Source organism: Orbicella franksi, chromosome 4, assembly GCF_964199315.1.
Source record: "Orbicella franksi chromosome 4, jaOrbFran1.1, whole genome shotgun sequence".
Classification (NCBI taxonomy): domain Eukaryota; kingdom Metazoa; phylum Cnidaria; class Anthozoa; order Scleractinia; family Merulinidae; genus Orbicella; species Orbicella franksi.
The window spans coordinates 3,397,134-3,425,057 of record NC_138148.1 but is presented as its reverse complement, the minus strand read 5'-3'; the positions used below and the strand labels follow the sequence as shown (position 1 = coordinate 3,425,057).

General features: G+C 40.3%; 2 protein-coding genes across 4 annotated transcripts; one reads left to right on the top strand and one right to left on the bottom strand.

Annotated features, from left to right (window-relative positions):
* Positions 1-11: 11 nt before the first annotated feature.
* On the bottom strand, positions 12-27,759 carry LOC145485959 (uncharacterized). 3 transcript variants are annotated; one of them, XM_081464627.1, is made up of 3 exons: positions 26,988-27,759; positions 405-730; positions 12-85 (listed from the first exon to the last, which is right to left on the bottom strand). In XM_081464627.1, the coding sequence occupies exons 1-2, from the start codon at positions 27,718-27,720 to the stop codon at positions 420-422; spliced, it is 1,044 nt and encodes a 347-aa protein (XP_081320753.1). In that variant the 5' UTR covers positions 27,721-27,759; the 3' UTR covers positions 12-85; positions 405-419. The 3 variants fall into 3 exon arrangements, with proteins under 3 accessions (XP_081320753.1, XP_081320755.1, XP_081320754.1); XM_081464629.1 differs by lacking the exons at positions 12-85; positions 405-730 and adding exons at positions 19,575-20,141; positions 20,474-20,799; XM_081464628.1 differs by lacking the exons at positions 12-85; positions 405-730 and adding an exon at positions 19,575-20,799.
* LOC145485956 (protein O-linked-mannose beta-1,2-N-acetylglucosaminyltransferase 1-like) lies at positions 8,916-17,499 on the top strand. Its single transcript, XM_081464624.1, has 7 exons — positions 8,916-9,077; positions 9,513-9,828; positions 11,653-11,921; positions 12,914-13,087; positions 13,697-13,764; positions 14,870-15,163; positions 16,737-17,499. Exons 1-7 carry the CDS (start codon positions 8,916-8,918, stop codon positions 17,059-17,061), a joined length of 1,608 nt encoding a protein of 535 aa, XP_081320750.1. The 3' UTR covers positions 17,062-17,499.
* Positions 27,760-27,924: the final 165 nt, after the last annotated feature.

Sequence of the window (27,924 nt, the reverse complement as noted above, 5' to 3'; positions counted from 1 at the left end):
AGTGTTCCCTAGCTGTAGTAAACCAGTATAACAACAGCAGAATATAGAAAGTTCTCCTTGTGATGTAACAGTACAGACAATTCAACTGCGAAGCAAAACACAGACATGCATTAGTCGGTAGGCCTCATACAATAAATCTGGGCGTCTGAAGTGCCCAGATCCGCGGAGTGAGTAGAAACTGTGGTGGGAAAATATTCAACTATTTAACAATTAGACTACAAAACCAAGCTTTCTATGGCCAAATACAACCTCGTACGCAGGGCCCCTCTTTTTCCCACCCACGATGCGCAGCCGGATGAAAAGCGTGTCACAGTGCATTGTTATTGTAAATCTACCCTCCCTACCCTAGTTCAATGTTTCATGTATCACCCATGATGAATCAACCACCTGTTATGAAGTGTTACCTGTATTGATTGTTGTCATGTGTGAAGTCCAAACACTTCGTAATCCGCAACAGTAAAATTTTTACTCCCTGTAAAGAATGTGTTCTGCTGTCCTGGAGGGGGTTTATACGTGTTGCCGAGATAACTGTAACTTGAAATATTTGCATTTGCCTCATTAGATATACAGAGGTCGTGCCCTAAGCCAAACGATGGTCCCTTGCTGCTATCATGGCAGATGGCATTCCCTTCCTTTCGTGTCATAAGTGGCATTTTAGTTGGTCCCAAGCCACGCGGGTTGACCATACTAAACAAGAACGCGTCTCTGCATGTTTTCCATCCTCCCCGATCTGTTGACGAGATGATGCCTCACATCAATATTCAGTGACTTAAGCTGTCATGTTGTTTGCACGTCAACTACAATTGTCTTGAAATGTACTGGGCGAAATAATCCTTTTGCAGCCGATTTTTGTCCTCATCTCCTCAGAATTCCCACCTCCAATTCCGGGGCCCAGTTGTTCGGAGGCTCAGCTGGATAACGCTATCCACGGGATGAATAATACTTATCCAGTGGATAAGTATTAACGAAACAAACTGCGCTCTCTGCTGGATAGTGATTTATCCGGTGGATAGTGCTATTCACCCATCGAACAACCCCGGCCAGGACTCTAGAAGGGGTAAGACGCATTTTGAGAGGAGAGGCAGCAGTTTGGATTTCTTGTGTTAGGAGGTCTGTAGGGTTTGTCTCTATGTACTCCTTCCGGTTAATTTTCTGGTTGTAATCTGTGACGCAGTATATTATCCACTAAGCCGCAAAATACAACAACTGGCAGGTTTCTGTTTTTGTACTTTGTATAGAATTGAGCTATGTATTGTAACATAAAATGTACTAGTAACGAAACTTTGTAAATAAGTCTAATGACTAAATAGTCGACTAAAGATTATTTGTAATGTGTGATCAATTGTAACTAACAAGTATTGTATTGTAAGAAGTAACGTATTGTAAGTAATGTAACGTAAGATATGCAATATAAATAATTCTTAACAAATAATTAATTTTCTTTTAAAAAAAAAGGTAAAAAAAATGTATGGAATCTAAAATTCTTTTATTTTTCTTTAATGATGTGCTGGTCGAACGCTTTACCCTGCAATTTTTTTCTCGTTTTACGGGCGACTTTGCGCATACAAGGCATCATACTAGACACGATTTTACTAAAAAAACTTTAAGAGCTTGTGAAACTTAGTAAGTGGTGAAATTTTTGGCTCTTTGGGTGTAATATTCGAGGAGAAATTGGCTTTCAAAAACGTCAAAATTTCTGTGTGGCAAAAGCGCTAATGAGCTCATACATTCTTTGTAAAATTTTGAGCTTTTAAACCCTCGTCGCACAAAAAGTATTCGATACATCGCGCTCAAATTCCTTGGGACAGTTAATCGTGCTCTGCCCTTTCAATATTCAGTATTAATCTCTTTGTAGCTCCATCACAAACTGTATCGCTTATGGTAATGAGGCAAATATTGTAAACAAAGATTCTCCTATAGAGGGCGAGTTATTTTCTCCTGTTCCCACCGCTTGTGTCCATTCGGTCGCACTCGTAATATTTTCCTGCGATTGAGTTTTATTGCCCTTGCTCTTTTGAAAATCTGTCAAGAAATTCTGTGAAAGACAGATCACTCTACTCTTGTGCCTTGTTTTATCAACTACGATGATAAAGCATGGGACGGAAGAGGCGATGAGCTATAAAGTTGGGGCGCCATTGGAACTGATTAGAGAGGACGGAGAGTCAAGAACTAGGGACTAGTAATAACCAAAGATTACGCAGTGATGAAAGGAGCTGAAGGATAAATGAAAGTTTTACTGACGACGTGTAGTATCACATAATAGTCACAAATTGATACAGCTAAAACAGTATCTGGTATGCGCCAAGGTTATCAACAAGCCAATGTAGGTAGCACTCCTTTGAACCAAGCTAAATCCGGAGTTCGCGATCGGCAATAAGATTTCCCCTTCTACTTATGACCAAACCGATCTTAGATTGCAGCCGAAAACAATCCACATTCGAGGGTGGATCGTTCAGGTTGAAACCAAAGTTGGTTTTAGATTTTCGTTCGACTTGAGCGAACTTTTTCCTTATTACATCACCTGGTCACTGAGCTCTCTCACTTGATTTGAGAAAAAGTCATTCCCAGACTCCTTGTCGTCTTGCCTCTATCTTTTTTAGATTTTTGTTCCAGCTTCCATGAACATTCAACAATGTCATGTGGATTAAATAAATGCGAAACTGGATTGGCTTCAAGGAAAGCTGCCTTGGCAATAGTACGAAAAACAACTTTATATATAGCAGTAACTTAGAAACCAGATCTTAAACATTTTGCAGAAGTAATGAAAGCCCAATGGCCTAGAAAACTACTTCTTTTTCAAAATCAGTTTAATTTTTTCCTCTCCCGGCTGTGTATCAGAATGTCAAACAAGTTTTGTTGAATTGAGCGTTCTATGTCTCTTTTTTCACATCGAACTGATTTGGTAGAGAAAGGAGCCAGATAAACCGGTTTATAGAACCTCTAAAAGGGGTGGAGGAGACTCCTTTAGCATTCCTTCCTGGAACCGCCTGTGACGGTCGGTAGCACTTCGTTATTGAAAGAAATACAATTTACACGGATTAAATCAGTCACTGAAACAGATGTATGTTTTGAAATAGCGTCTGAGCCCAAGCCTCGCCCAAGCGGATTAACCGCTGACCTGCTGCCCAACATTCTATATATATATATATATATATATATATATATATATATATATATATATATAGGCAGAATAATATGGTTTTCCAAACGGTGACTTCCAGTAGAAGGATCAAAAGATACCGTGCTTCAATGTGAATTTTACACTTATACACTTAGTAATTAAGGCGCTCGCAGATACATTGTTGTAATCTCATCACTTGCGCGTTCTTGTAAGTTGCCATTAGCTTGTTACAATACAGAATTAGACTGACTATTATACACTTAGTGATTAAGGCGCTCACAGATACATTGTTGTAATCTTATCACCCAGCGCGTTCTTGTAAGTTGACATTAGCTTGTTATGTAATCTATTATTTCAGGTGTTATAGCATTATGTAATTATATTTACATTTTTCTGATCTTATATATATACATGCAAATCTGTAAACTTACTAGATTTTTAACGTTTTATTTTTTAACTTGTAAATATTGTTCCAATCTGAAGAAGGCCGAAGGCCGAAACGTCACATTAAAAGCCGGAACAGTTAGAAGTTTGCTTCATGACGCCTCATCTTACACTTAACTATATATATATATATATATATATATATATATATATATATATATATATATATATATATATAGGCAATTGTGGAAAACGAGGACGGACAACTTCGAGCGAAAAAAAAATATCTAAGAAATCTAAAAAAAGGTTTAAAAATTTAATAAAAATAAACGTTTCGGTCAAAGACCTTCATCAGTTGCAGTGCAAGTGAATAATAAATTACAATAACCTTAAATAAGTTTACAGTATAAAAAATGACATCATATTACAAAGATGATTACATAACAGGGCGTGGTAACACATGAAAACGAAAAAATTAACCAATGATAAACAATCGGTGATTACTAAGCGAGATACTATGACAATGGGGTACAAAACTCAAAAGACACAAACCAAATAAGAATAAAGAATCGAATATAATACAAATAAGATTAATATCAAAAAAGTAACGCGATTCGTCGAGTCAGCCGAAAGTGTGAAGGGACCCGCGTGTAAAATATTCCATGTTCAAAAAAGGCGGTCCCAAAATCCCCAAACAAAGCCCTTGAAACTATGCCGCGGCAAGGCACAACAGGCGCCCTAAACAGGGCCCTTAAACAACAATAATGTAATAAATTCCCCGATGGGGGCCCCTGAGAAAACCTAGCGCTAACAAAGCTAACAAGATCCAAGGTCAGGGCACTGACACTGTTACGTAATCACCTTTGTAATATGATGTCATTTTTTATACTGTAAACTTATTTAAGGTTATTGTAATTTATTATTCACTTGCACTGCAACTGATGAAGGTCTTTGACCGAAACGTTTATTTTTATTAAATTTTTAAACCTTTTTTTAGATTTCTTAGATATTTTTTTTTCGCTCGAAGTTGTCCGTCCTCGTTTTCCACAATTGCCTACAAATTTCATTACTCGAGGTTTGGACTACGAATCCTTTTGGATCCTTCTGGCGCGTGGCATCCCTGTTGGCTCGAAGCATCTTAACTTTATATATATATATATATATATATATATATATATATATATATATATATATATATATATATCAGTTTTCACAGTACGGTTCAATTGACATTTGAGCAAGTTCGATGTGTATGCATATATGTCTGTGTCATTCGATTGATAAATATGTAATTTCCATGTATACGTATGCGGTTCGATTGACGTCTATGCTTGCGGTCAGTATTTCATGTAAGTCTACATGACCTGTCCCGCATCTCGCGAGCATGACGTCGAGGCCGACATGTGAGTAAGGAAGAGTTCCCTGGCGACGTGGTCTTCGCCGGTTCATTCTTCCACCATAATTGAATGATGGATTGAAACTGGAAGCAATTTGCTGCTGAGGAGCTTGCCTTTCAGCGTCAGGAGCGAGAAGCGGGGAGAGAGCACATTCACGGTCCCCGTTGGCGGGAAAACGTCTCGGAATCTGAAACCTGCATCGCAGCTCTTCATTCACGTTTTGAAAACCACCACCAGTATTAACGGGTGCCTCTCTGTTGCTTTGATAAATCTGTACATTTGTGGGCAGGTTTGGTTCGCCGATTTCCGAGCTAACGATCTCTCGAACAATCCGCTGAATTCGCCTCTCTTCCGCCGCCATATTGCTGTTTTCCAAAGTCGTCCACTCACATGTCGGCCTCAACGTCATGCTCGCGAGATGCGGGACAGGTCATGTAGACTTACATGAAATACTGACCGCATGAAATATATATCGAGAAAAGGCCGTGAAATATTTATATCGAAACCGTATTGAAATATGTAAAATCATTTGACTGTTATATATAAAACGAAAACAGGTCGCCGGATTTGGATATACATATCGCATTTTTGGACATATATATTGCACTTTGGATATATATAACGTAATTTGGACATAAATATGGCAACTCGGTACATAAATATCACTCTTCGACATTTTGATCCTGTTTGACAAGCATACAGGACGTTCTTGTTTATGTCTCAGTGACATGGATAACGAAAGTGAATACAATGCACCAATATTTCCGAGGCAAGTGACAAAAGATTAATTCAAATGCCGTCTAAATGGCCGGGATGCATGAGGTAATGATAGTGAAGGTTGCGTGAAGTGTTGATTGATTGGTTGACCTCACTTACCAGGCGTGCTTGTCCATGACTCCTCGGTGAAGCCTCCAAAAATGTTGTTTCCACTTTTCACGATGGTGACAGTGGGCCCTTTTTTATCACATCTGGAGTGAAACGTTGCAGCTGCAAAGCCGTCTCGAGAAGCTCGGAACAGAAGGCGCCATTTGCCCTCCTGAGAGGGCAACCAACCTTTCAATGCGCTTCGATGGTTTTCATTCGTCAGAATGTCGGACTGTTCAAATGGCTTGGTAGGATTACTTGCTTGAACTGTAGGTTCAGAAAGTCTCAACTCGTCAATTATTCCTTGAATCTGATAAAATTCAGCTTCTTCTAGGAGTTCCTTCAGGAATGTTGCCCCTTCTGGCAAAGTTAATTTTCCAGTGCGAAGATAATTGAGTATAAAGCGGAAGTGAGTTCCATCTCGGTCGATAAAGAACGCGCCGTCCTCACAGGGTTTCATCTCAAACTTCCCTGAAAACATGGCTGCCAGCATCGTGTTTGGATCTTTGGTCAACGTTTGAACGCTTGTTGTGAAGTGGTGGCCGCCGACATTGAGATTTACAGTCGAGGAAAAGTGAACATGTTCGAACTTCTTCGACATGGCGTTGAATGCTTCCTTCTCCTCGCGAAGGCTCGTCGCTTCACGCTGTAAGATTTCAAATGCTTCTTTAATGTAGTAGTCAGCATCGTCAAGTCCTTGACTGCGAGAAACTTGTTCCTTATTCGGAGCCTTTTGAGCACTCATACTCATTATTTCTAAGAGCGAAAGTTGAAGCCTTCAGCAAAGCTAGTCACGTAAATGATACGTAAAGAAAATTTATGATAATCAACATGAGAGTTGAATTTGCATATAAAAAAAAATTTATCTGGCTTCTGGACATTTATTTTGTGAATCTCAAATGAGTCACGGTGTAGTGTGCCTCTCAGAGCATATGACACAAAGTGTAGTGAGATTAGAGTAACACATCAACCTCTCGCATCTGATACTTCAAAGTCATGAAAGTACTCGAAAACAAATTCGACCAAGTTTTAAAAAGACTCTTTCGACTTCGTTTTGTGTTTGTCTGATGATGGAATGACAGAATTTTAAAGATTCGAGCGAGTTTGGCGTTTGCGTTCATGTTTGCACAAAGATTGTCAGACAAATTTCCGCAAAAGGCAGGAAGGCCTACGTACGAGATTTAGCCCTTGACGTAGTGTCTTCAGTGCACATCCCTTTAGTTCCCTACAGGAGGTAAAGGCAACTATTCATCCTTTTCATTCCTTTATTTGCTGTTATCTATTCAACTAGATCATATACTCCTTCCTTTTAAGAGAAAATAGCATTTAGAGAAAACAGCGGCTTTTTTCATCTTTTTGTTGTTAAGCATAGCTATAGTGAACAGTCTACTTTTCACATAATTCAAATCTAACAGTCATTCACGTCGTAGTAACGTTCTTCTTCTTTGTTTTAATTTGGCATGCATGACACCATTTAATCAAAGGGTCTGGAGGAAACACGCTCCATTTGGAAAATCAGTTATGTTTGAGTCTTCCTAGAGAAAATGCATCCAAAGTGTTACGCGTTCTAAAATTTTGGTAACTTTTGTACTGAAGGGTTTTTGTTCTGGTGAACCAATGGAAACAAATTCGCTGCTTGAGGGTAGGTGGGCATTTGTTACAACATATAGATTTTTCGGAGAGAACTGACACAACTTTTCCAGCAAAGCAGTCTTTACTTCGAAGAACATAACCAAGCAAGATTTACCAAAGACGCAACATGAGTCACATCATAGCCAGATAACGTTACGCTATTTTAAGATGGAGAAATAACAAATACAGTTGGACCCGGCTAATTGGAACTCGGTTATTTCGAAATCTCCCTTTTTCCTTGGACTTGCCCTTAAGTCACTGTACTATCGGCTATTTCGAAAAATTTTTTTGTATGCCCTGCGAGTTCGAAATAGCGGGCTCAACTGTATCTAAAATGTAAGAGCAACCTGCATCAAGCTGTAATCCACCTGCAGAGTTGTTTAAGTGATTTACAATATTTCAGAGCTTCTTTTGGTTTTATTCAATAAAACTATCATGTACATTTCCATTACAGTTATGAACATACGGATCATGAACCAAAACAACGTACAGGTACTAGCTAGTTTCGGTTATGAACCTGAAAAAATACATTCATGCTGGGTTTTTAAATATCTATAAACACAGAAAGCGACTAAACCCTTATAAACCACATTTCTCTCTCCTTTTGCAAAATTTGTTTTTCTTGAACACTCGATTTGGCTGATATGTTTTCTGGCACCTTACTTGCATGTTTCGCACACCCCTCCCCTCCCCCCACCCAATTCCCTTTTCCGTTACTTTTGTAAGGGTTCGTCCCTAACGGTCTATAAAGATAATGCGGGATTTTCGAAATGACAAATTGATTCATAACAGACAGCATGTCGCCAGACATGCAATGAAAGTGTAACTCATAAAGATCATTGTTGTTACGTTGTTGAGTAGAGGAAGCCGTGAGAAAATGTCAATTTATACAATACTGACTTCCTCGATCGTGCTGGTGTTGGATCACTGCAGATTGCTACAAGGAATCTGACTCGAGTTTAAGCAGAGCTCTCTACATTGAGACATTGGAAGAACAAGCAATGGCAACTCAGCCCTTCAAAACCTAGAATTGGAATCGCTATGTGAGCTTACACTTGCGGTTTCCACCTAAAGTTTAATCAAGTTACAGTCGATGTTAGGCAGAGTTAAAAATGAATTTGGAACAGAAATTAACAAGTCATTTTATTGCTAGCCTTTAACAATTGTATTTCAGTTTCGGTGAAAGGGATGAAGAGCTGTTGACTATTGAGTTGAAAAACACCGTTATCAGAGGGGTCCTGTAAACGAAACTATTGGTCAGCGGATTCACAAAACGTCTAACAGGAAGCGAAGGAGTGAAGGACTGAATTTTGTCACCCATACTTATTACTTGGAAAATATTATTTCCAACTTAACAAGGAATACTATAATACCCTTTTCAAATACAGGTTTTCTGTCTGAATATTTTATCAACTACTGCAAGTTTCCTCTCTAAGGAAGGGTGAGAGGATAATTGTGTTCTCTGTTATAATTAAAAAACTATTTTTATCTTTTTTTAACGGGTGGACAAGTCTGAAATGTTGTTGAGAGGACTCAACGTGTTGGTCTTAAATGAAGTAACAGGCGCCGTGATGTCTTCGAGATGGTTTGATACATATGAGTCCAAAGAGGACAGCGGTTTTCTCGTGGAATTCCTCAAAAGTTTGAAACAAGGAAGGATAATCTGTTTTGCCGTAAAGGTGGGTAGAGACCAGTCCATTTAAACTTGCTCTATTTTTATAATTTATCTGTTTTCATGAATAATGCAACAGAAAGGACCGTACGGCTTTGGATTCAGTATTGGCTTTCGGCCCTTGTTGAAATCACGTGCTCTATTAACTGAGATACTACACGTACTCGCATTGGTCGATAGGTGTGTCTCAAATTCTCCGAACCCCCCCTGGTGTTTATAGCCTATGTAAACATGGAAAAAGCACTCTATTGCTTAAATCGTAAAAAACCTAATATGCGTCACTGACACAGTGTATGCCACCCCTGAGTTCTAAGTAACAAACTAAGCTAGCCAAAGCTATTTTCCAAAGAAATCGTTGGGTTTTTAATATATATGAAAGGAAATGCAATTTAACTCACTGAGCGCATATTTTGCCTCACGCTTCGTTATGTTTACGATACAGGACGAGGCCACGCATTCACTCTCCAAAAACGCCCGCATGTTCATCAAAAGTTTAGGAAGCTCGTACATCAATCATATCAAATGGAGAGGAATGTGGGTCTTTGTGGCTCAACGCTTGGAGAATCACAACATTGTATATGGAGAGAGCTTTCAGCATTCACCGGAATATAACCAGTGGAGGAAACCGGTAACACTACGCACCTCAGTGAAACTGCTGGCAGAAAATGTCGTCAACTGCAACTGGAATGACTCCGACGTCAGCAGGAGAAGAAAAGAATTTTGTGATAAATATGAAGGATATGATAATGTTTGCAACTGTAAGTATCAGCCAGCGAGGCGGCACTAAGGTGTGCCTCCATCAGTTTTTAATAATATGACTTTATATCATGAGAATCTCATAATTACAGCCAACTGTCGTTATAGTGGACACCCTCTTCACCCTAATGGCAAGAGTCCGTCATAGCCGGCTGTGATGAAAATGACCCAATTTTGGGTTGTGAAGTGTCTGAATGTCTGCTGCCATTCCTTTTTAAGATTTCCAGTTCCTTTTAAGTTTTAGTACACATCTACTTTTGACACATAACCATCTAATGTAGGCCACAATAGTGCACAAAGTAGTAAACATTCCAAGACTGCAGAATAATAGGCCTTATAATCCATCTAAACGCGGTCTAAACGCGTCACGTGACCGAATATTCCCCAGCTAAACTGGGGAATATCCGAGAATATTCCCCAATTTTCAAAACTGCACGTGTTGCGAAAAATATTTGAAGGATAATAAACACAATAGCCTCCATTTGACTTTGAAAATATGCTCGAATATTTGTCCTTGGATATTATCTGTTCCTTCAGGCTCACAGTTTTCCTCGAGCTACGCTCTCGGAAAACTGTTCGCTTCTCGGAACAGATAATATTCGCGAACAAATACCCGAGCATGTTTTAGCGCCAAATTTGCAAATGGAGGGTATTGTTTATTTATGTATGATTACGTCACGCGCTCAAAATTTACTACCAAGACTCGCTTGGAGAGAGAGTTTCTCAAACCTCAGGTACCTTCGTGTTGTTTTCACGAGAGAATTCTTTTCATCTTTACTGCCTAGGTAATTTGTCCACGATAAAATTTACAATTTGCATTTTAAAAGCGAGGCTTAGTGGCGAAATTTGTTTGAATTTTCTGATGTCATCATGCATAAGGGCTATTGGGTCATTCAATACGTCTAAGTTGTCCGTGGTAACGAGCGAAGAACAAAACTATTACTTGATTTGGGATCACCTTAAGTGTCCGCAATAGACTGTTTCGGAAGCATATCTTCTGACTGTTTTCGATATATTAAAATTCAGCTTGTCATTGAGGCTTAGAGGACACCAAACAAGGAAATTGAATGGCCATGTTTATTCATTCCTGTGGTTTGTGTCCTCTAGGCCCCACTATCAAGCTGATTGTTAATATATCGAAAGTGGTTTATTCCGCAATAGCAGAAGTTGTTATCTATCTTTTTCAAAGCTATCTTCTGGTTATCTTGTCTCCTTCGAGGCCGTTTCTTAGGCCGTCACGCCACGCTTTTCTCCGTGTTGCGTGACGGCCCTAAGAAGAATAACGCGCGGCTACAGAACGTGAGCGGAGTCTGTCTGTCTCGTAGGGCATTTTCAGACTGAATATTTCGTCGATTGTCCCACTGTAGAGAGAAACCTGAAAATTAGCCATGCTGGTTCACGTTCTCCAGGACGAGTTTAGTTGTTTCACATTGTGCTTTATAGATCATAGTTTTACGCCAATGCACCTAGGTGTGCAGCGAACGTTAGTCATTCTTTGTTCACCAAAACGTGCTCGTTGCTCCCGTTGTCGTTGTCGGTGTGGTTTCCATAAGGTGCTCGGTACCAGTCAAACCGACACGGCTAGTTGATCGTAAATATAGTTTCAGCACTTTTAGGTTTTTCTCGTGTAATCAGCTTTTAAGTAGTCTAAGTACATTATCCCCGATTAACAACCTGAATAAAAGTGTGTTTTCGATAGAATGTGTCTCTAACATTCAACCGTTATATTCAGATTCTTGAACATAATACGGCCATTTTAGATCTACTGATGGCTGTTAAGTTATCGTTTAGATCATTGTCAAACATTTTACGTTATTCCATCGTAGGTGATAATCCAGTTTTTCTCGACTTCAGCCCGCCTGCTTTTCAAGATGGCAGCCGGCTCCAGCTTCCTATGGCAATCATGGCTGGAAACAGACCAAGCTACTTACTGCGCATGCTCTTCAGTTTGCGCAGGGTCGAAGGCCTGGATCCTAGTTTAGTAACTGTTTTTATTGATGGGTTTTTTGACGAGCCGTCGTCAGTTGCCAAGTTGTTTCAACTGAATGTGGAGCAGCATGCCGGCTCAGGGAAACTTAATTCGAGGATTTGCCAGGTAACGTTGAACGTGATGAGCTCATCTGCATCGGCTCTAACCGGTTAGAAAATCGCTGTTATTTTTATTAAGGCTAACGTATCCAAGGTAGATGAAGAAGTACAGTCACCGAACTGCTGAAAAATGTTCGGCTCCTTATTTGTAAATGTAAGGCTCCGTCCACACTACGCTGGAGAAATTTGAAAACGGAGGTTTCATTTGGAAAACGCATCAACTTCAACTTCAACTTCACTTTATTTTGCACTTACATCAAATGTTTCCGTCCACACTTCGCCGGAGGAATTTAAAGACGCAACAATCATCGGTCGTTTTGAATTTCTTGTTTGAGGAAAACTCTGTCAGGGAGTTCACATGATTATCGTTACGCCATCGTCTTTGAAAAGCTCCGTTTTCAAAATGATTTCGGTCCACTCGAAAACGACAAAATTCGTCCGGTTTGAAGAGCATTTTCGAAAAGCTCCGTTTTCGTGACGGATTAGTGTGGACTGTAGGCCTAACCGTAGAAAAAAAGCTGCGTTTTCAAAATTATCCGGCGTAGTGTGAGGGAACCTAAGAGTACGACGAGCATTCGCGCGTGCTGAAAAAGTGACACTTCAGCATGACGCCATATCTATGATTATCCTTGAATGTTTCCGCTAGACTCACCAAAAACACATTTGTTAGTAAGTGGTGAGTGCAGTGACCTAATGGCGAGTGTACTGGACTCTGGAACGAGCTACGTCATCTTATCCTAAATTTTTCAAGTTCTTAATTCGTTTTTAATACATGTTAATCTTCTCCATCCTTAACCATCCTTGTCCCTTTATGATTTCTTCTTATCTCTTTGGTGTTTTTCTATCTTAGAAAACCACTATGTTCTGGTTTCCTTCAATTTAAAGGTAATTTTGTACGTGGCCAAATAACTCAAAAATACCGTGACTGAGCTTCATTAAGTGCTTGTGGATTTTTATACAAATTACTTTTGCAAATTCTTTGATAATTTTTACTTTCAGCATTACAAGAAATCGCTAACAGCGTCGTTTGACCGATATCCTGAAGCAAACTACCTTGTTATTTTGGAAGAAGATCTTGATGTATCTGTAGATATTCTTAGCTACTTTAAACAACTTCTTCCAGTGTTAGAAAACGATGAAAGCCTGTACTGCAGATCAGCTTGGACTGACCAGGTATTAGCTTTAGAATCATGACAGTGATCGGTATCTGACGCCTTCTAACACTATCTATGCAACAGATTTTCAGAATTCACACGACAAGAAATGGAAGGTTTTCAGTGTGGAGAATTGCAATTTCATTTAGTTGAACCTGTGATCTAGACCCGTTAAGGCCTTCAAAAATGTAAAGGCAACTCACTATAGGATAAAAGACTGATAATCCAAGGACGTTCATAGTGACAAAACCAAGTTGGAAAAAGAGCTGGAAATATTTCGATTAAAGCTGTACCATCACTAGGCTGAAACTCACTAGTCTGACAATTTACTAGTCAGTGTTTTCCTGTGAAATTTTCTTTTTAAGCGTCATGTTCATTGTAAGAATTGCTTTGGATTTCTGGCAGTCCTTGTGTTATATGTTATGTACGATTAACTAGATCTTTTAACTAGATTTTTCCCTTCAGGTCGGGTGTTTCGGTTATCTTGCGTACATGTATATATTTTCTACGTATTATAAGAGCAGTTAATTTTGTCAGGAGGCTTCTTCAATCTTACTTCTCAAGAGGTTTCTGTGCTCCGCATTTTTAAAGGAGTCATTAATGACATTAAATGTGTTTTATTCTTCAGGGTTATGACCACCTTGTTAATGACCCGGCCATGTTGTACAGAGTTGAGACTATGCCTGGTTTAGGATGGTAAGCAGAACAACTTGCATTTCCTAAAACAGCTGATGTGTTTGAGTAACAATTAGCTGATTAGCTGCGGCAGCGTCCACACTAAGCCGGAGAAATTGGAAAACGAAGCTTTATTTCTACGGTTAGGACTTCCGTCCACACTAATCCGTCACGAAAGCGGGACTTTTCGAAAACGCTATTTCAACCGGAGAAATTTGAAAACGCCGGCTTTGCGTTTTCGTGTAGACGGGAAGCATTTTGAAAACGGAGCTTTTCGAAAACGATGACACGATGACACGATAATCACGTGATTTCGTTGCCCGAGTTTTCCGCAAGCACAAATCCAAAATGAACGGTGATTGTTGCGTTTTTCAATTCCTCCGGCGTAGTGTGGACGTAGTATGCGCTGGTTTCGAAATCCGAAGGTCCCTGGTTCAAATCCTCCACCCTACCGCTAAATGAATTTTTTTCTCCGTAGACCCAAGTTCACCTCCTCGACCACGTTTGTAAACAGCCAAATGGTCAGCCTTCTGCCAGTTGGGATTCTCTTAAGAATGCCAAAACTATTAAAATAGTTTATGTTCCATTTGCGAAATTTGTTTCATTATTCGCAGTGTCCCCAGTTAGCACAACAGTGCTAAATACATTTGACACTTAAATAAAGTGTCAAAAGTGTCAACTAATGACACATCTCATTTCATGTGTCGAATATCGTAACGATTTTAAATTCTTACAATCCGACTGTAAGTTCTATGCAAAAACAAAGCCGGGCCGGCTCAACCCATCTGACAGGAGTAGTCATTAATATATAGCCAGGGATGCAAGTATTTCATTTGTCTGCCGACGGTTGTAATTGTTAAATTCAGAGCCAATATCATCCGAATCTAGCACAGAATTGCCTCAAACAGCAGTGTCGCTATTCGCCTTGAAACAGGGTCAAAGATGTTTAGCTCACTAAAGTACACCTTTACTGTTTACAGTTGATTACAGTTTATTTATTTCTATTAAAAATCCCAAATCAGAATTTATACTAGCCACATCATTCAAAAAGCGTAGGCTAATCGAAGCGGGCGTTGTAATAATTGAATATATATTAAATAATAATAAACAAATACGTTTCTTTTAGGGTTCTAAAACGGACATTATACAAAAACGAACTTGAACAGAAATGGCCCCGACCCGATCAATCTGCGGACTGGGATATGTGGATGAGACTACCCGGCAACAGAAAGAATCGGGAATGCGTTATACCAGACATATCCCGCACGTATCACTTTGGAGCCAAAGGACTCAATGTCGGCAGCTTTATGCAGAACATTTACTTCAAACGACATGCATTGAACAACGCGACAAACGTGAAGCTGGATGTGGACAAGATGTACAAGGAAAATTACGAAAAGGAGATACTTCGTTTAATAGGGTAAGTTACCTACACACTCTGCAAGTTTAGTGAATACAGGAAGGATCATATATTTGAACTGCGGCGAAAGATATGAAGACATGGTTGATCATAGCCGTTATACACACAACTTAAGCAGTTGTGAAATTAACCCTTTGAATAACAAACTTTTGCCAAAAAATAGCGTTTTTAACCGTTTAGTCAGGTTTTTTAGCTGCCATGTCGCTAAATAAGCCTAAGTTGTGCTAAAAGGGGAGCTTTTTCGAGGATTAGGTACAAAATTGAGCAAAACTTCAATTACGGGCATGCGCGTAAGCCAAAATTTGGACTTTTTTTTTTTTTTTTTGCCATAAACCGTTCTCAATTTCGTTTGTTGGCCCTTTCCTTTCTGTTTTTTCTCTGCCCTTTTACACTGGCTACCTTTTGCATTGTATGTTCTTTCTGGCTGCAGTGAAAAGTTGGATGTTAATTACGGGCGAAGCCTAGAAATGGACCTTGATCAATCATAGGCGTTGTGGACCATTTTACCACCGTTTTTGCACCAAAACTGATAACCTTCTTTTTCGATTTCCGACGTCGAATGTCGTCGATATCTTAACCTAACCATTGTGCGAAAAGGGCTAGCCTAGCACTACTATCAGCTTATCAAGAATATCTGATGACATTTAAATTGATGACGTCACAAGTGGTACAAAGAGCACGACCATTAATTACGCATATATGCGTAGTTGGTATTCAAAGGGTTAAAAGCCTGAAAAAAAATTCAGTCTTGAACGGGATTCAAACCAATGACAACTGAACCCATGACAACTGCTTAAGTTGTGTATCTATCTGCGATGATCAATCATGTCTTCACATCATTCTCTCATCAAACAAAACTTGAAAAACATTGGCCCTGACCTTTTTTACGCTTGTGTCAATTTGTGTAAACTGTTATTTATAGTGCTTGGAAATGAGTGGGCGATATTTTCCAGACTAAAGACTGCTTTCGGCCAATGTCAAGTTTAGAACTCACGAGCCAAGTGGCCCATCAGACCGGCGCTTATTACGCGCTCCGGGTTCTGTAGCATGACGCGACTAGGAGTATTTCCATTCCCTCCTGCATGAAACGCTCTTCCATCGCAGGATTACCCCCAGCATTACATTTTCCGGTACCTACTTATACACCTGGGCGGAGAGAGGCACAGTGATAGGAAGTGTCTTGCCCAAGAACACAACACAATGTCCCCGGACAGGGCTCGAACCCGGACCGCTCGATCCGGAGTCGAACGGGCTAACCTTGACGCTACCACGCCGCTACGTTTTTGTAAACAGAATTACAAAACATACGGTGACCTAGTCAATTTAACCTTGTAGAACACTATTCTATCCCAAGCTACATCCAGCATTTTTCAGTTTGATTAAAGCAATATTCCTATACTCCTAGAGAAAGAAACTTAGTGATAAAGTAAGATTTCACGCCCAAGAACACATCAAAATTTCACCTGATAAGCCTAGATCCTGGACCATTCGCAATGACCATATACATCGAACCATTCCCCTCGCACAGATCAGTCCTAAAATGAAACTGCCTTCATTATATCTTATCTTTCAGGGAAGCCAAGCTTTTAAATCATTCCAAAAATCCATGTGCAAACCTCAAGGACTTTGTCCCAGATACCACTGGCGGAACGTATCTCTTTTATCTACGCATGGATGCCCCCAGAGACTTTACCACGTGGTCCAACGTCGCGCGGTGCTTTCGAATGTGGGATCTGGACGCCAGAGGTTTTCATAAAGGCATGTGGAGATTTTGGATCAAGAAAAATCATATTTTAGCAATTGGATGTCCTGCGTCTGTGTACTGTAAAACAAAACCACAAGATTTAAAACCGATTTATCTTCCGAACAAAGAAACCAGACCCAAGGATCCTCTTTAATGGACGATTTATTGAGGAAGTGTTGGCTTTTTGCTCTAAATTCACCTTTCACATTCGTTTTGTTGAGGAAAAAGTTAAGTTTTGGTTGAATTCACATTTCACATTTCAAACGTTGTAAATTTTAGTATCTGAATATAATGTAATGTATTTATGCATTATAGCTCAATATTTGAAAAGAACAATCTTCTACGTTTCACACATTCACAGAAACAATGTGTTTCAAACGATTCCAAAGCAGGTTTATTACGGTTGTTTTAGTTACTTAGCTTGTTTTGTTACAGCTTCTTGTCACCGAATTTCAGAGGCACAAACTAGAAATCAAGTCACCGTTCAGACTGCCAGAACGTTATTTGAATCATCTTGAGTTGTCATGAATGCCATTAAAAATTGCATTGCTTATCCCACAAACCTTTTGGTAATAAGTCTTTGTATTTGATAACAGATAATTCATTACTGCCTTCCAAGTAAACAGTGATCAACAACTTGCCAGCGAAAATGACAAACGAAAAGAGAACAAAAATCCTCCCTCAACCTTTAAGGTACAAAAGTGGTATTTACAAGAATGACAGTAAGTCGTCTACTTTTATCGGCAAATAACTGGTAAAGTTCTTTCACATTTGTTCCTCTCGTTAAATCTCCAAAGAGAAGTTCTTGCACAATTAGCTTCTAGCCCACACTCTGAATAACTGGCTTACGCATTTTCATGGACCCCTGTAGCATCCTTATCCCCAGACGTCTTCCCCGATCAAACGCTTGGTACCGGTCGTTCGCGGTTCATCCTTAATCAAAACTGGGCCGAAGAGCTAGCGCCAGCAATCGCTTGTGTTACATATGGAATCCAAACACTTCGTAATCCGTAACAGTGTTCACCCCTGCTAAGAACGTTCGCTGGCCTGGAGGAACGTCAAACGAAAATCCAAGCTTACTGTAACCTTTTTCTTTTTCTGACATAACTTGTAGGTCGCGATTTCTTCCAAACGTTGGTCCCAGGCTGCTATCACAGAAAAGGCCGCTTAAGTTACTCTTATTAATTGACATTTTAGTTTGTCTGAGGCCGTGCGAGTTAACCATGCTAAACAGGAACGACTGTGTGCAAGTTATCCACTTACTCCGACCTGTAAATGGCAATGAAAACTTCTTATTTTCACCTGAAATTGTTTGCTTAAACATTTTATAATATTTTTGTTCTCGTTGAGCCCCAAAAATGACTGTCAAAATCCTTAACCCAGAGTGGATTAAAATCTATTTTACAACTTTTTGTATTCACAAATAGCAATTATGCTGGCAATTTTAAGACGTGACAATTCCGCTGCCTGCCTGGAGGGGGGGGGGGGGGGGGGGGTGTAGCTCCTATATGAAAAGGTCGGGGATGCTCGTCGTCTCCAACCTCGTTCCCATGGATTTTTCGTTTGAAATTGGGAGGGGCGTGAAAAGACCCCAGCATCGGCTGGTCACGTGATCCGCTCTTAAATCCTCCATTGTTTTTGGTTGTTGGAATCCCCCGCAAAAATACACAAATCCATTAATTTAAGCGGCCTAGTGAGGCTGGTGTAGGCAAGTGAAGGCTAGTGAGCTATCGAGTCTGGTAAATCGAATACGTTTTCTGTGTTAAAAATCTCTTGTATGGAACTGTCGACACTCAAAAAGCTACATCCTCGAGATTCGATATGTCGGTTTAGTGGTGGTGCGTATGAAAGCCGTCACATGCTTTGAGGTTTGGTCAAAAGCGGCATCGCAAAAAACCTTCCTGTGAAAACTCATCATGCCTGTGGAATTACTATAAGCGAGGCCGATTGCCTTCCAAAGTTAGTCTGCAGGAAGTGCGAAGCATTTATCTTCAAGGTGAGCGACCTCAAACAAAAGAGTGGAAATATTCAAAGTGAACCTGAACTGGAACGAAAGTGTTCAGCGAAGCGTTGCACGGAATTGTCGACATCTTGTAAACAACCCTCAAATCGCGCGGCTACCGAGATCCACGGAAAAACCTCCGCAAAACAACTTATGTTCGGACAAAACCCAGTCCAGACTAACGAAGGCGACCATGAGGAACCCATGGGCTCAACAATGCCGAAGAGGTCGAAGAGTCAAACACGCTACCTGAAGTAGTTTGTGACCAAGAGCTCCAAGTAAACGATAACCAAATCAGTGGAGCATTGAATTCAATTTTCCCGCCTCTCCCAATTTCAAAGGGAAAAGGCCTGGGAACGAGGTTGAAGCTTCTTGTGAAGATCATAGTCTCTTGTTGTGAACGAGGATGAGTGCACGAGATGGACGAGCCGTAGGCGAGTCCATTCAACTTCTACACCTCGCGCTTTTCTGTGAACTTCTCTCAGTTGTGTTCTTAAAAAATACCGCGAGCTTATACAACTCAGGAATATTAAATAACATAGCGTTTAAACAACCAAAGGGTGCGTAGAATCAAAACCTCATTATGCATAAGAAAGAACTACACAGAAACTAACTCAGCTAACAGACTAAACGTTTTCATTTATAAGTATTTTAATTCTGCACGTGTAACTTTCATTTTAATTCGTAAAAATGAAAAAATGATTACACTGAACTAAATGGCTACTATAGATATGTTTCATCGGGTGCGGAATAATGTTGGAACATTTTGTGATCGTCATTTTTCTTTTACCGAATTGAAAAACAACAAAAGCTAACCAGAAAAAGTAAAAATACAAATTAATTCAAATCGAAACTAGCTAAATAAATTGAACAACGTCATCGCAAGATACTCCCTTGACAGATCATTGAGGCTAAGTTCTGGAAAGAACAAAATAAAACCTATTTTAGGATATGCATTCCCTTTGTATTTTACTAAACAACAAATTAGTAATTCGTGTTTTACCATAGGCTGACCGTTTATCAGATCAGCTAAAAAAGGCTGCCTGGTTACATTCTACTTGCAATAATATCACTAAAATTCTGAACACTTAACAAACAATTTTACATCTCAAACGCATGTTCAGTGGAATCAGTCTCAAACAGCCTCACTTCAGTGTTCCCTGTAGTAAACCAGTATAACAACATCAGAATATAGAAAGTTCTCCTTGTGACTAATAGTACAGTCACTTCAACTGCGAAACAAAAAAAGACAAACATTAGTCGGTAGGCTTCATATAATAAATCTGGGTGTCTGAAGTGCCCATATACGCAGACTGAGTAAATTGTATATAAGAGAAATTGTGGTGGGAAAAGATTAAATTATTTAACAATAAGACTACGAACCCAAGCTTTCTATGAACAAGTACAACCTCGTGCCCAGGGTATCTCTTCTTTCCACCCAAGCCTCGTAGGAGGTGAAAAGCATGTCACAGCGGAGAATTTTTGTAAATCTACCATCTCTACCCTAAGTTTAACGTTTCATGTATCAGCCATGGTGAATCAACTACCTGCTATGAACTGTTACCTGTATTGATTGTTGTCATGTGTGAAGTCCAAACACTTCGTAATCTGTAACAGTAAAATTGTTACTCCCTGTAAAGAATGTGTGCTGCTGTCCTGGAGGGCATTCATACGTGATGTCGAGATCACTGTAACTTGAAGTATTTGTGTTTGCATTATTAGATATATATAGGTCGTTCCCTCTCCTAAACGCTGGTCCATAGCTGCTACAACAGACGATGGCACTCTCTTCCCGTTGTGTCTTAAGTGGCATTTTAGTTGGTACCAAGCCACGCGGGTTGACCATACTAAACAGGAACGCGTCTCTGCATGTTTTCCATTCTACCAGACCTATTGACGAGATGATGCCTCATATCAATATTCAATGACTTAAGCTGTCATGTTATTTGCACTTGAACTACAATTGTCTTCAAATGTACTGGGCCAAATAATCCTTTCGCAGCCGATCTTTGTCCTCATCTCCCCAGAATTCCCACCCGCAATGCCGGGGCCCAGTTGTTCAAAGGCTTAGCTGGATAACGCTATTCACCGGATAAGTACTACTTATCCAGTGGATACCGTCGTATTTACTCGAATAAGCGCCGCCCCGAATAACCGCCGCCCTCAATTAAGCGCCGCACATGGGGTCGAAAAGTTAATAAACGCCGCAGCGCGGTGCGGCGCTTATTCGAGTATTTCCATAAGATGATAAAAATACACTGTACTCGCTGCAATGCGGTTCTAAGCCAGCACTGGGAATTTATTTTCAACAATAGTGATGTTTTTCAGTTCAAAAGTTGGTAGAGCATCGCACCGGTATCGCGGAGGTCACGGGTTCGAATCCCGTTGAAGCCCTGATTTTTTTCAGGCTTCTTCTTTCCAGTTGCTTAAATTGGAAAATTAACTGCGATCATCATTCTTCACTTTCATCTATAATCGCAGTTCAAATATGAAATATTTCATATAAACTTTACAAATTTTGACTTTCTTGCTCATTTTTCTTACAACTTGTCACGCAACAAATGTGCTCGTGTTACGCGACAAGTTGAGGGTTTTTGTATCTCGTATTTCGCCGCCTAAAATAACTTACCACGCACACCGAATGACACTTGACTGTCGAGCGTGCTTGGTTCAGAGAATGTCAGACACGAATAAGGAGGCGATTTCCCACAAGGGGAAAACATTGAAGAAATACAATCTGTCGTTCAAGAAAGAAGTCATTGCTTATGCTGAAATTAATGGCAATCGACCTGCTTCCAGGCGATTTTCAGTTGATGAAAGGTGAATAAGGGAATGGCGAGCTACCAAGAGTAATATAGAAGGTCTGCTTGGAACGGCCGCCAAAGCAAAGCAAAGATGTAGACTAGGTGGAGGTGGGAGAAACCTTTAAGCGCAAAACTTGAAGAGGTCATGCTAGAATGGATAGAAAGTAGGCGTTCTCGAGGGTTAAGAGTTTCATGTAAGCTCATAATGAAGAAAGCAGAGATAACGCATCGCGATATGACGGAAAACAACCTTGTGGACGGCGACGACTTCAAAGCTTCCAGAGGATGGCTTTGCAGATTTATGAAGCGAAATGGGTTGTCACTGAGAAGAAAAACCTCCATCGCTCAGCAAGATCCAGAAAGAATGGTAGCTAAACTTGTATCGTATGTAATCCAGGTTAGGAGGCTACAAGAGAAACACAAGCACAGATCATCTGACATAATAGCAATGGATGAAACCCCAGTTTGGTGTGACATGATTTCGGAAGCAACTGTTGACACAACGGGAAAGGAAACTATTACACTGAAATCGACCGGTCACGAAAAAGCGCGGGTATCGGTTTGTCTAGCCGCAAAGGCTGATGGAACTAGACTGAAACCTATGGTGGTTCTTAAAGGGGGAAGCGAGAAGTTGCGGCTTTGAAACAAGAATTTCAAAATCGCGCAGTTGTTGCAACTTGTGCGAACGGATCGATGGATACTGAGCTAACCCAAGTCTGGATTGACTCTGTTGTTGGAGCATTTGCATTCAATCGAAGGCTGTTAGCCTGGGATTCCTATGAATGTCACATGGAGGACAAAATCACCGAGTCATTGAAATCTAAGAAAGTTGACCGTGTAATTGTGCCTGGGGGCTGCACAAAGTACATCCAGGCACCAGATGTCAGTTGGAATAAGACTTTCAAGGCTGTGTGTACCGAAAAATACGATGAATGGCTTGGAACTGTAGGAATTCATGAGGAAACGGCTGCTGGAAACTTGAGGGCTCCACCGAGGAGGGCCATTCTACAGTGGATTCTTGATGCATGGGCCGAGCTACCAACAGAGGTCATTAAGGAGTCTTTCCGAAGCTGTGCTTTAAACCTCCCTGTTGACGGTTCATGCGACGATGTTATCAATGTTTCAAAGACGGCCAGCCATGTAGCACTGGAAAAGCTATGCTTCGCTCACAGCTAGAGATCTTGAGTGAGCCAGCCAACCCAACCCTTTTGATACTACAGATTCTGATGTAGAAGACGCGTACCCACCATCGTTGGAACTTCTAGACTCTGACCAAGAGGGGGATAGTGACATCGAAGTCGACTGAAGATACCGGGTATTTGTAGATACCAGAAGAAAACGTCCAATAACTATGTGACTACAGGACGTTTAAGTTTGTTGTGTTCGTAAAAGTGCTTGAGAGAAACTGAACTACTTTTAAATGCACAGACTAAGACAAAGTGCATCCTGTGTTAGATCTTGTGAACTTTCAGCAACAATCAGGACATTGACATCGAGTGAAGCGTTGTTGAAAACCTGCAGAAAAGTATTCACGAGGCTGTTATGAAAGCCAAAACTTAGGTTAACTTCAAGCCTGTAAGCCTTGAAAAATACTCATGAAGTAAATAAATTGTACAATCAAAATATTTTGATTTTTGGTATGAGCCCTTTAAATAAGCGCCGCACCGGAGACACGAAAAATTAAATAAGTACCGCGGCGCTTATTCGAGTAAATACGGTAAGTATAAACAAAACAAACCGCGTTATCTGCTGGATAGTGATTTATCCGGTGGATAGCGTTATTGAAGACAAACAATAGACTGCAAGACTGATACTACCTGAAAAACGTTTCGAGACACCAACATGACAAGAACCGATAAAGTAGGATCGCAACAGTGGACAGCTGTTTCGCCCTTCTTGGGGCTCGTCAGCACTGTGTAGTGAAGATATGTAACGCCAGCCCAACAGCCAACGCACATATATTGCAAAATGACCCGTTCACTATATCAAGTTCCGTACTTTGAACTCACTTGCGCCCCGAAACACGCGTTGCCACATCACGTGTTTCCGGGCGCAAGGAGACAGTGTCAAGATTGGTGCAAAAGAACAAATGTGGCTGGACAAGGCTAGCCTAAACATTTAAACATTCAACCGCATGACCAGTACCATGCTTAGCGTTATTCACCTTTCGAACAACCCCGGCCAGGATTCTAGAAGGGGTAAGACGCATTTTGGAAGGAGAGGAAGCAGTTTGGATTTCTTCTGTTAGGAGGTCTGTAGGGTTTGTCTCTATGTACTCCTTCCGGTTAATTTTCTGGTTGTAATCTGAGACGCAGTATATTATTCACTAAGCCGCAAAGTACAACAACTGGCAGGTTTCTGTTTTTGTACTGTGTATGGAATTGAGCTATATATTATAATATAAAATGTACTAGCAACGAAACTTTGTAAATAAGTCTAATGACTAAAATAGTCGACTAAAGATTATTTGTAATGTGTCAGTTGTAACTAACAAGTATTGTATTGTAAGGAGTAACGTACTGTAAGCCGGTAATGAACGTTAAGATATGAAATATGAATAATCTTTTTTAAAAAAATAATTAATTTTTTTTAAAAAAAGGTAAAAAAATATATGGAATCTGAAATTCGTTTATTTCTCTTTGACGATGTGCTAGTCGATATGGCAAGAACGTTTTACCCAGCAATTTGTTTCTCGTTTTATAGAGGGCGCGTTATTTTCTGCTGTTCCCACCGCTTGTGTCCATTCGTTCGCACTCGTCATATTTTCCTGCGATTGAGTTTTATTGCCCTTGAGCTTTAGAAGATCTGTCAAGAAATTCTGTAAAAAAACAGATTACTCTGCTTTTGTAACTTGTTTTATCAACTACGATGATAAAGCACGGGACGGAAGAGACGATAAGCTGTAAAGTTGGGCCGCCATTTGAACTGATTAGAGAGGACGGACAGTCAAAAACTAGGGACTATTAATAACCACAGATGACGCAGTGATGAAAGGAGCTGAAGGATAAATAAAAGTTTCATCAGACGTGTAGTACCACATAATAGTCACAAACTGATACAGTTAAAACAGTATCTGGTAAACGCCAAGCTTATCAACAAGCCAATTTAGGTAGCACTCCTTTGAACCAAGCTAAATCCGGACTTTGCGATCGGTTAATAAGATTTCCGGCCCCCTTCCACTTATGACCAATCTTCGACCAGTATCACGTGATCATATTGCGGGCTCAAATTTACAGCTCATCGAGGCGCGTTTTTTTGAAGTTGACCGCTGACCAAGTGCTGGTTTTCGATTGGATCGCGGGCTCATCTCAGGTTAACTTGTTCAAAATAGGGGAGGATTGTTCGGAAACCGGACGCTGACCCAGGATTAAAAGTTAACCGAATTATTACTTTTTCTTCTATACAATTTTTTTTTTCCTGCAGTAAATTGGTTTTACAGATTACAAATGGGTTTGTTTACGCAACTCTTGTCATTGAATCGACTTGCGCGCCGTCTGCTACCGATTTGAAAACGATCTTGGCAACGAGCGAGTAACTCAGATAGTAGACAAAGAAAGATATATTAAAAAACAGATTTTTTTCGAACTACTTTGTGTTGGTTACATTTATTTCGCCAGTTAAGTTCTCCAGAGTTGTTTTTGCGGTGTGAAATTTCGTGCGAAGTTTGAAGTTTTACTACAAAAACAATTTCTGTCAGTCGGTGCTTTTAAAATCACTTCGTCACTTTTCTACCGTAAATTGAATAGCAGAAAGCGAGGAAATTCGTTAAGTGTATTCCACGCAAATTCTTCTAAATACAGCAACGATCAGAGAGGTAAACTCGACTGAAATTGACTCAAATTTTACGGCGAGAGAAACACAGGATTACGCGCCATTACAGCGCCAAGGTACAAACAATTATAAAGCAAAGTCTCACAACTTCAAAACACACAATTAAATTTAATTACAGAGACTTTCCTTGCCATTTTAAAGTGAACACAGATAAACTTGCGTTGACTAATCGTCGACGGATGTGTGAAAAAGGCAAAAGATTGACGATTACCGCTAACTTTTAGGAGCGAAATTTAGACAGCGGGGAAAAAAATCCGACCCGTGGGCCGTATCGTAAAAAGCTGGAACGGTCACGTGCGTATGATTAGCCAATCAAATTCGAGGATATAGGATTCCGGCCCGTTCAGATGCTTGCGAAAAAAATAAATAGTGATTATTAAAACTCAAAACAGAAGGCCAAACAATATACAGAAAACCTCGCCGCAAAGTTACAAAACTCAGATCCAAATTCTACCTTTTCCTGGGTTATTTGGCTCTGAACAACCCAGCCCAGGAGCTACGCTTTTAGGCTGGCCTAAATCTATATATTATATTAGTTTTCACGGTACTGTTCACTTGATATCTGAGCAAGTTCGATGCGTACGTATGCAGTTCGATCAGACCTGTGTCGTTCGGTTGATTCGATTGACGTCTGTAGTTTTCGATGTCATGATATGTGTAATTTCGATGAGTGTGTATGCGGTTCGATATATATGGGTTATTGATCAAGTGTGAGGTCAAGATGGCTGGATATTGGCCAAGTTCTTTTTTTGCGTGTTTATGGACCGAGACGGAGTCGAGGTCCATAAACACGCAAAAAAAGAACGAGGCCAATATCCAGCCATCTTGGCCGAACAAGCTTGGTCAATAAAGGATTTATTATATGGCTTTCGGGGAAATTTTTCTTGCGGGACACGGCGGGTAGTCCCGAGCGGGCAAGCTAGCTCCATCTTGCCCGCTCGGGTAGCCAATCACAGCGCACGATTTGATTCATCTTGCCCGCTCACGGAGCTAGCCATATAATAAATTTCTGTACGGTTAGATTCATAAATGTGAAATTAGATGCCATGATATATTTATGCGGTTCGATTTACGTCTACTGTTCGATTGATAATTTTGTATTATGACTGTGCGGTTCGATGTGTATATGTGTGATTTCGATGTATATGTATGCGGTTCAACTGACGTCTTTACTTTTCGATGTATCTGTATGCAGTTGATAATTTGGTCCGTTTTGGGATGCCATAAACTTCAGAGATAACGAATATTCCTGTTGACACAGGACGTTCTTCGTTAAATTATCTCTCAGTGACGTGGACTGAACAAAAGTCGCTTACAACAGTCCAATATTTTTGAAGGAAGTGAGCTCATTACACCGGCGATGCCGTCTAAATGGCCGAGATGCATGAGGTAATGACAGTGAAGGTTGCGCGAAGTTTTTATTCATTGGTTGACCTCACTTACAGAACAGTCCGCTTGTCCATGACTCCTCGGTGAAGCCTCCAAAAATATTGTTTCCACTTTTCACGGTAGTGACAGTGGGTCCTTTGTTATCACATTTGGAGTGAAAGGTTGCAGCTGCAAAGCCGTCTCGAGAAGCTCGGAACAGAAGGCGCCATTTGCCCTCCTGAGAAGGCAACCAGCCTTTTAACACGCTTCGATGGTTTTCATTCGTCAGAATCTCGGACTCAAATGGCTTGGCAGGCTTGCTCACTTGAACTGTAGGTTCAGAAACCCTCAACTCGTCAATTATTCCTTGAATCTGATAAAATTCAGCTTCTTCTAGGAGTTCCTTTAGAAATGTTGCCCCTTCTGGCAAAGTTAATTTTCCAGTGCGAAGATAATTGAGTATAAACCGGAAGTGAGTTCCATCTCGGTCGATAAAGAACGCGCCATCTTCACAAGGTTTCATCTCAAACTTCCCTGAAAACATGGTTGCCAGCATCGTGTTTGGATCTTTGGTCAACGTTTGAATGCTGGTCTTGAAGCAGTGGCCTCCGACATTGAGATTTACAGTCGAGGAAAAGTGAACATGTTCCAGCTTCTTCGACATGGTGTCGATCGATTCTTGCTCCTGGCGAAGTCCTGTCGCTTCACGCTGTAAGATTTCAAATGCCTCTTTAATGTGATAGTCAGCATCATCAAGTCCTTGATTGCGAGAAACTTGCTCATTATTCGGAAGCCTTTGAGCACTCATACTCAGTATTTCTACCTAAAGCGAAAGTTGAAGTCTTAAGCAAAGCTAGTCACGTGAATGATACGAAAAGAAAATTTATGATAATCATCATGAGAGTTGAATTTGCATTTACAAAACAACAATCTGGCTTCTTGACCTTTACTTTGAAAATCTCAAATGTGGTGTGTTTCTCGAAGCGGATAACGTGACGTTCAAGTCTCGAGA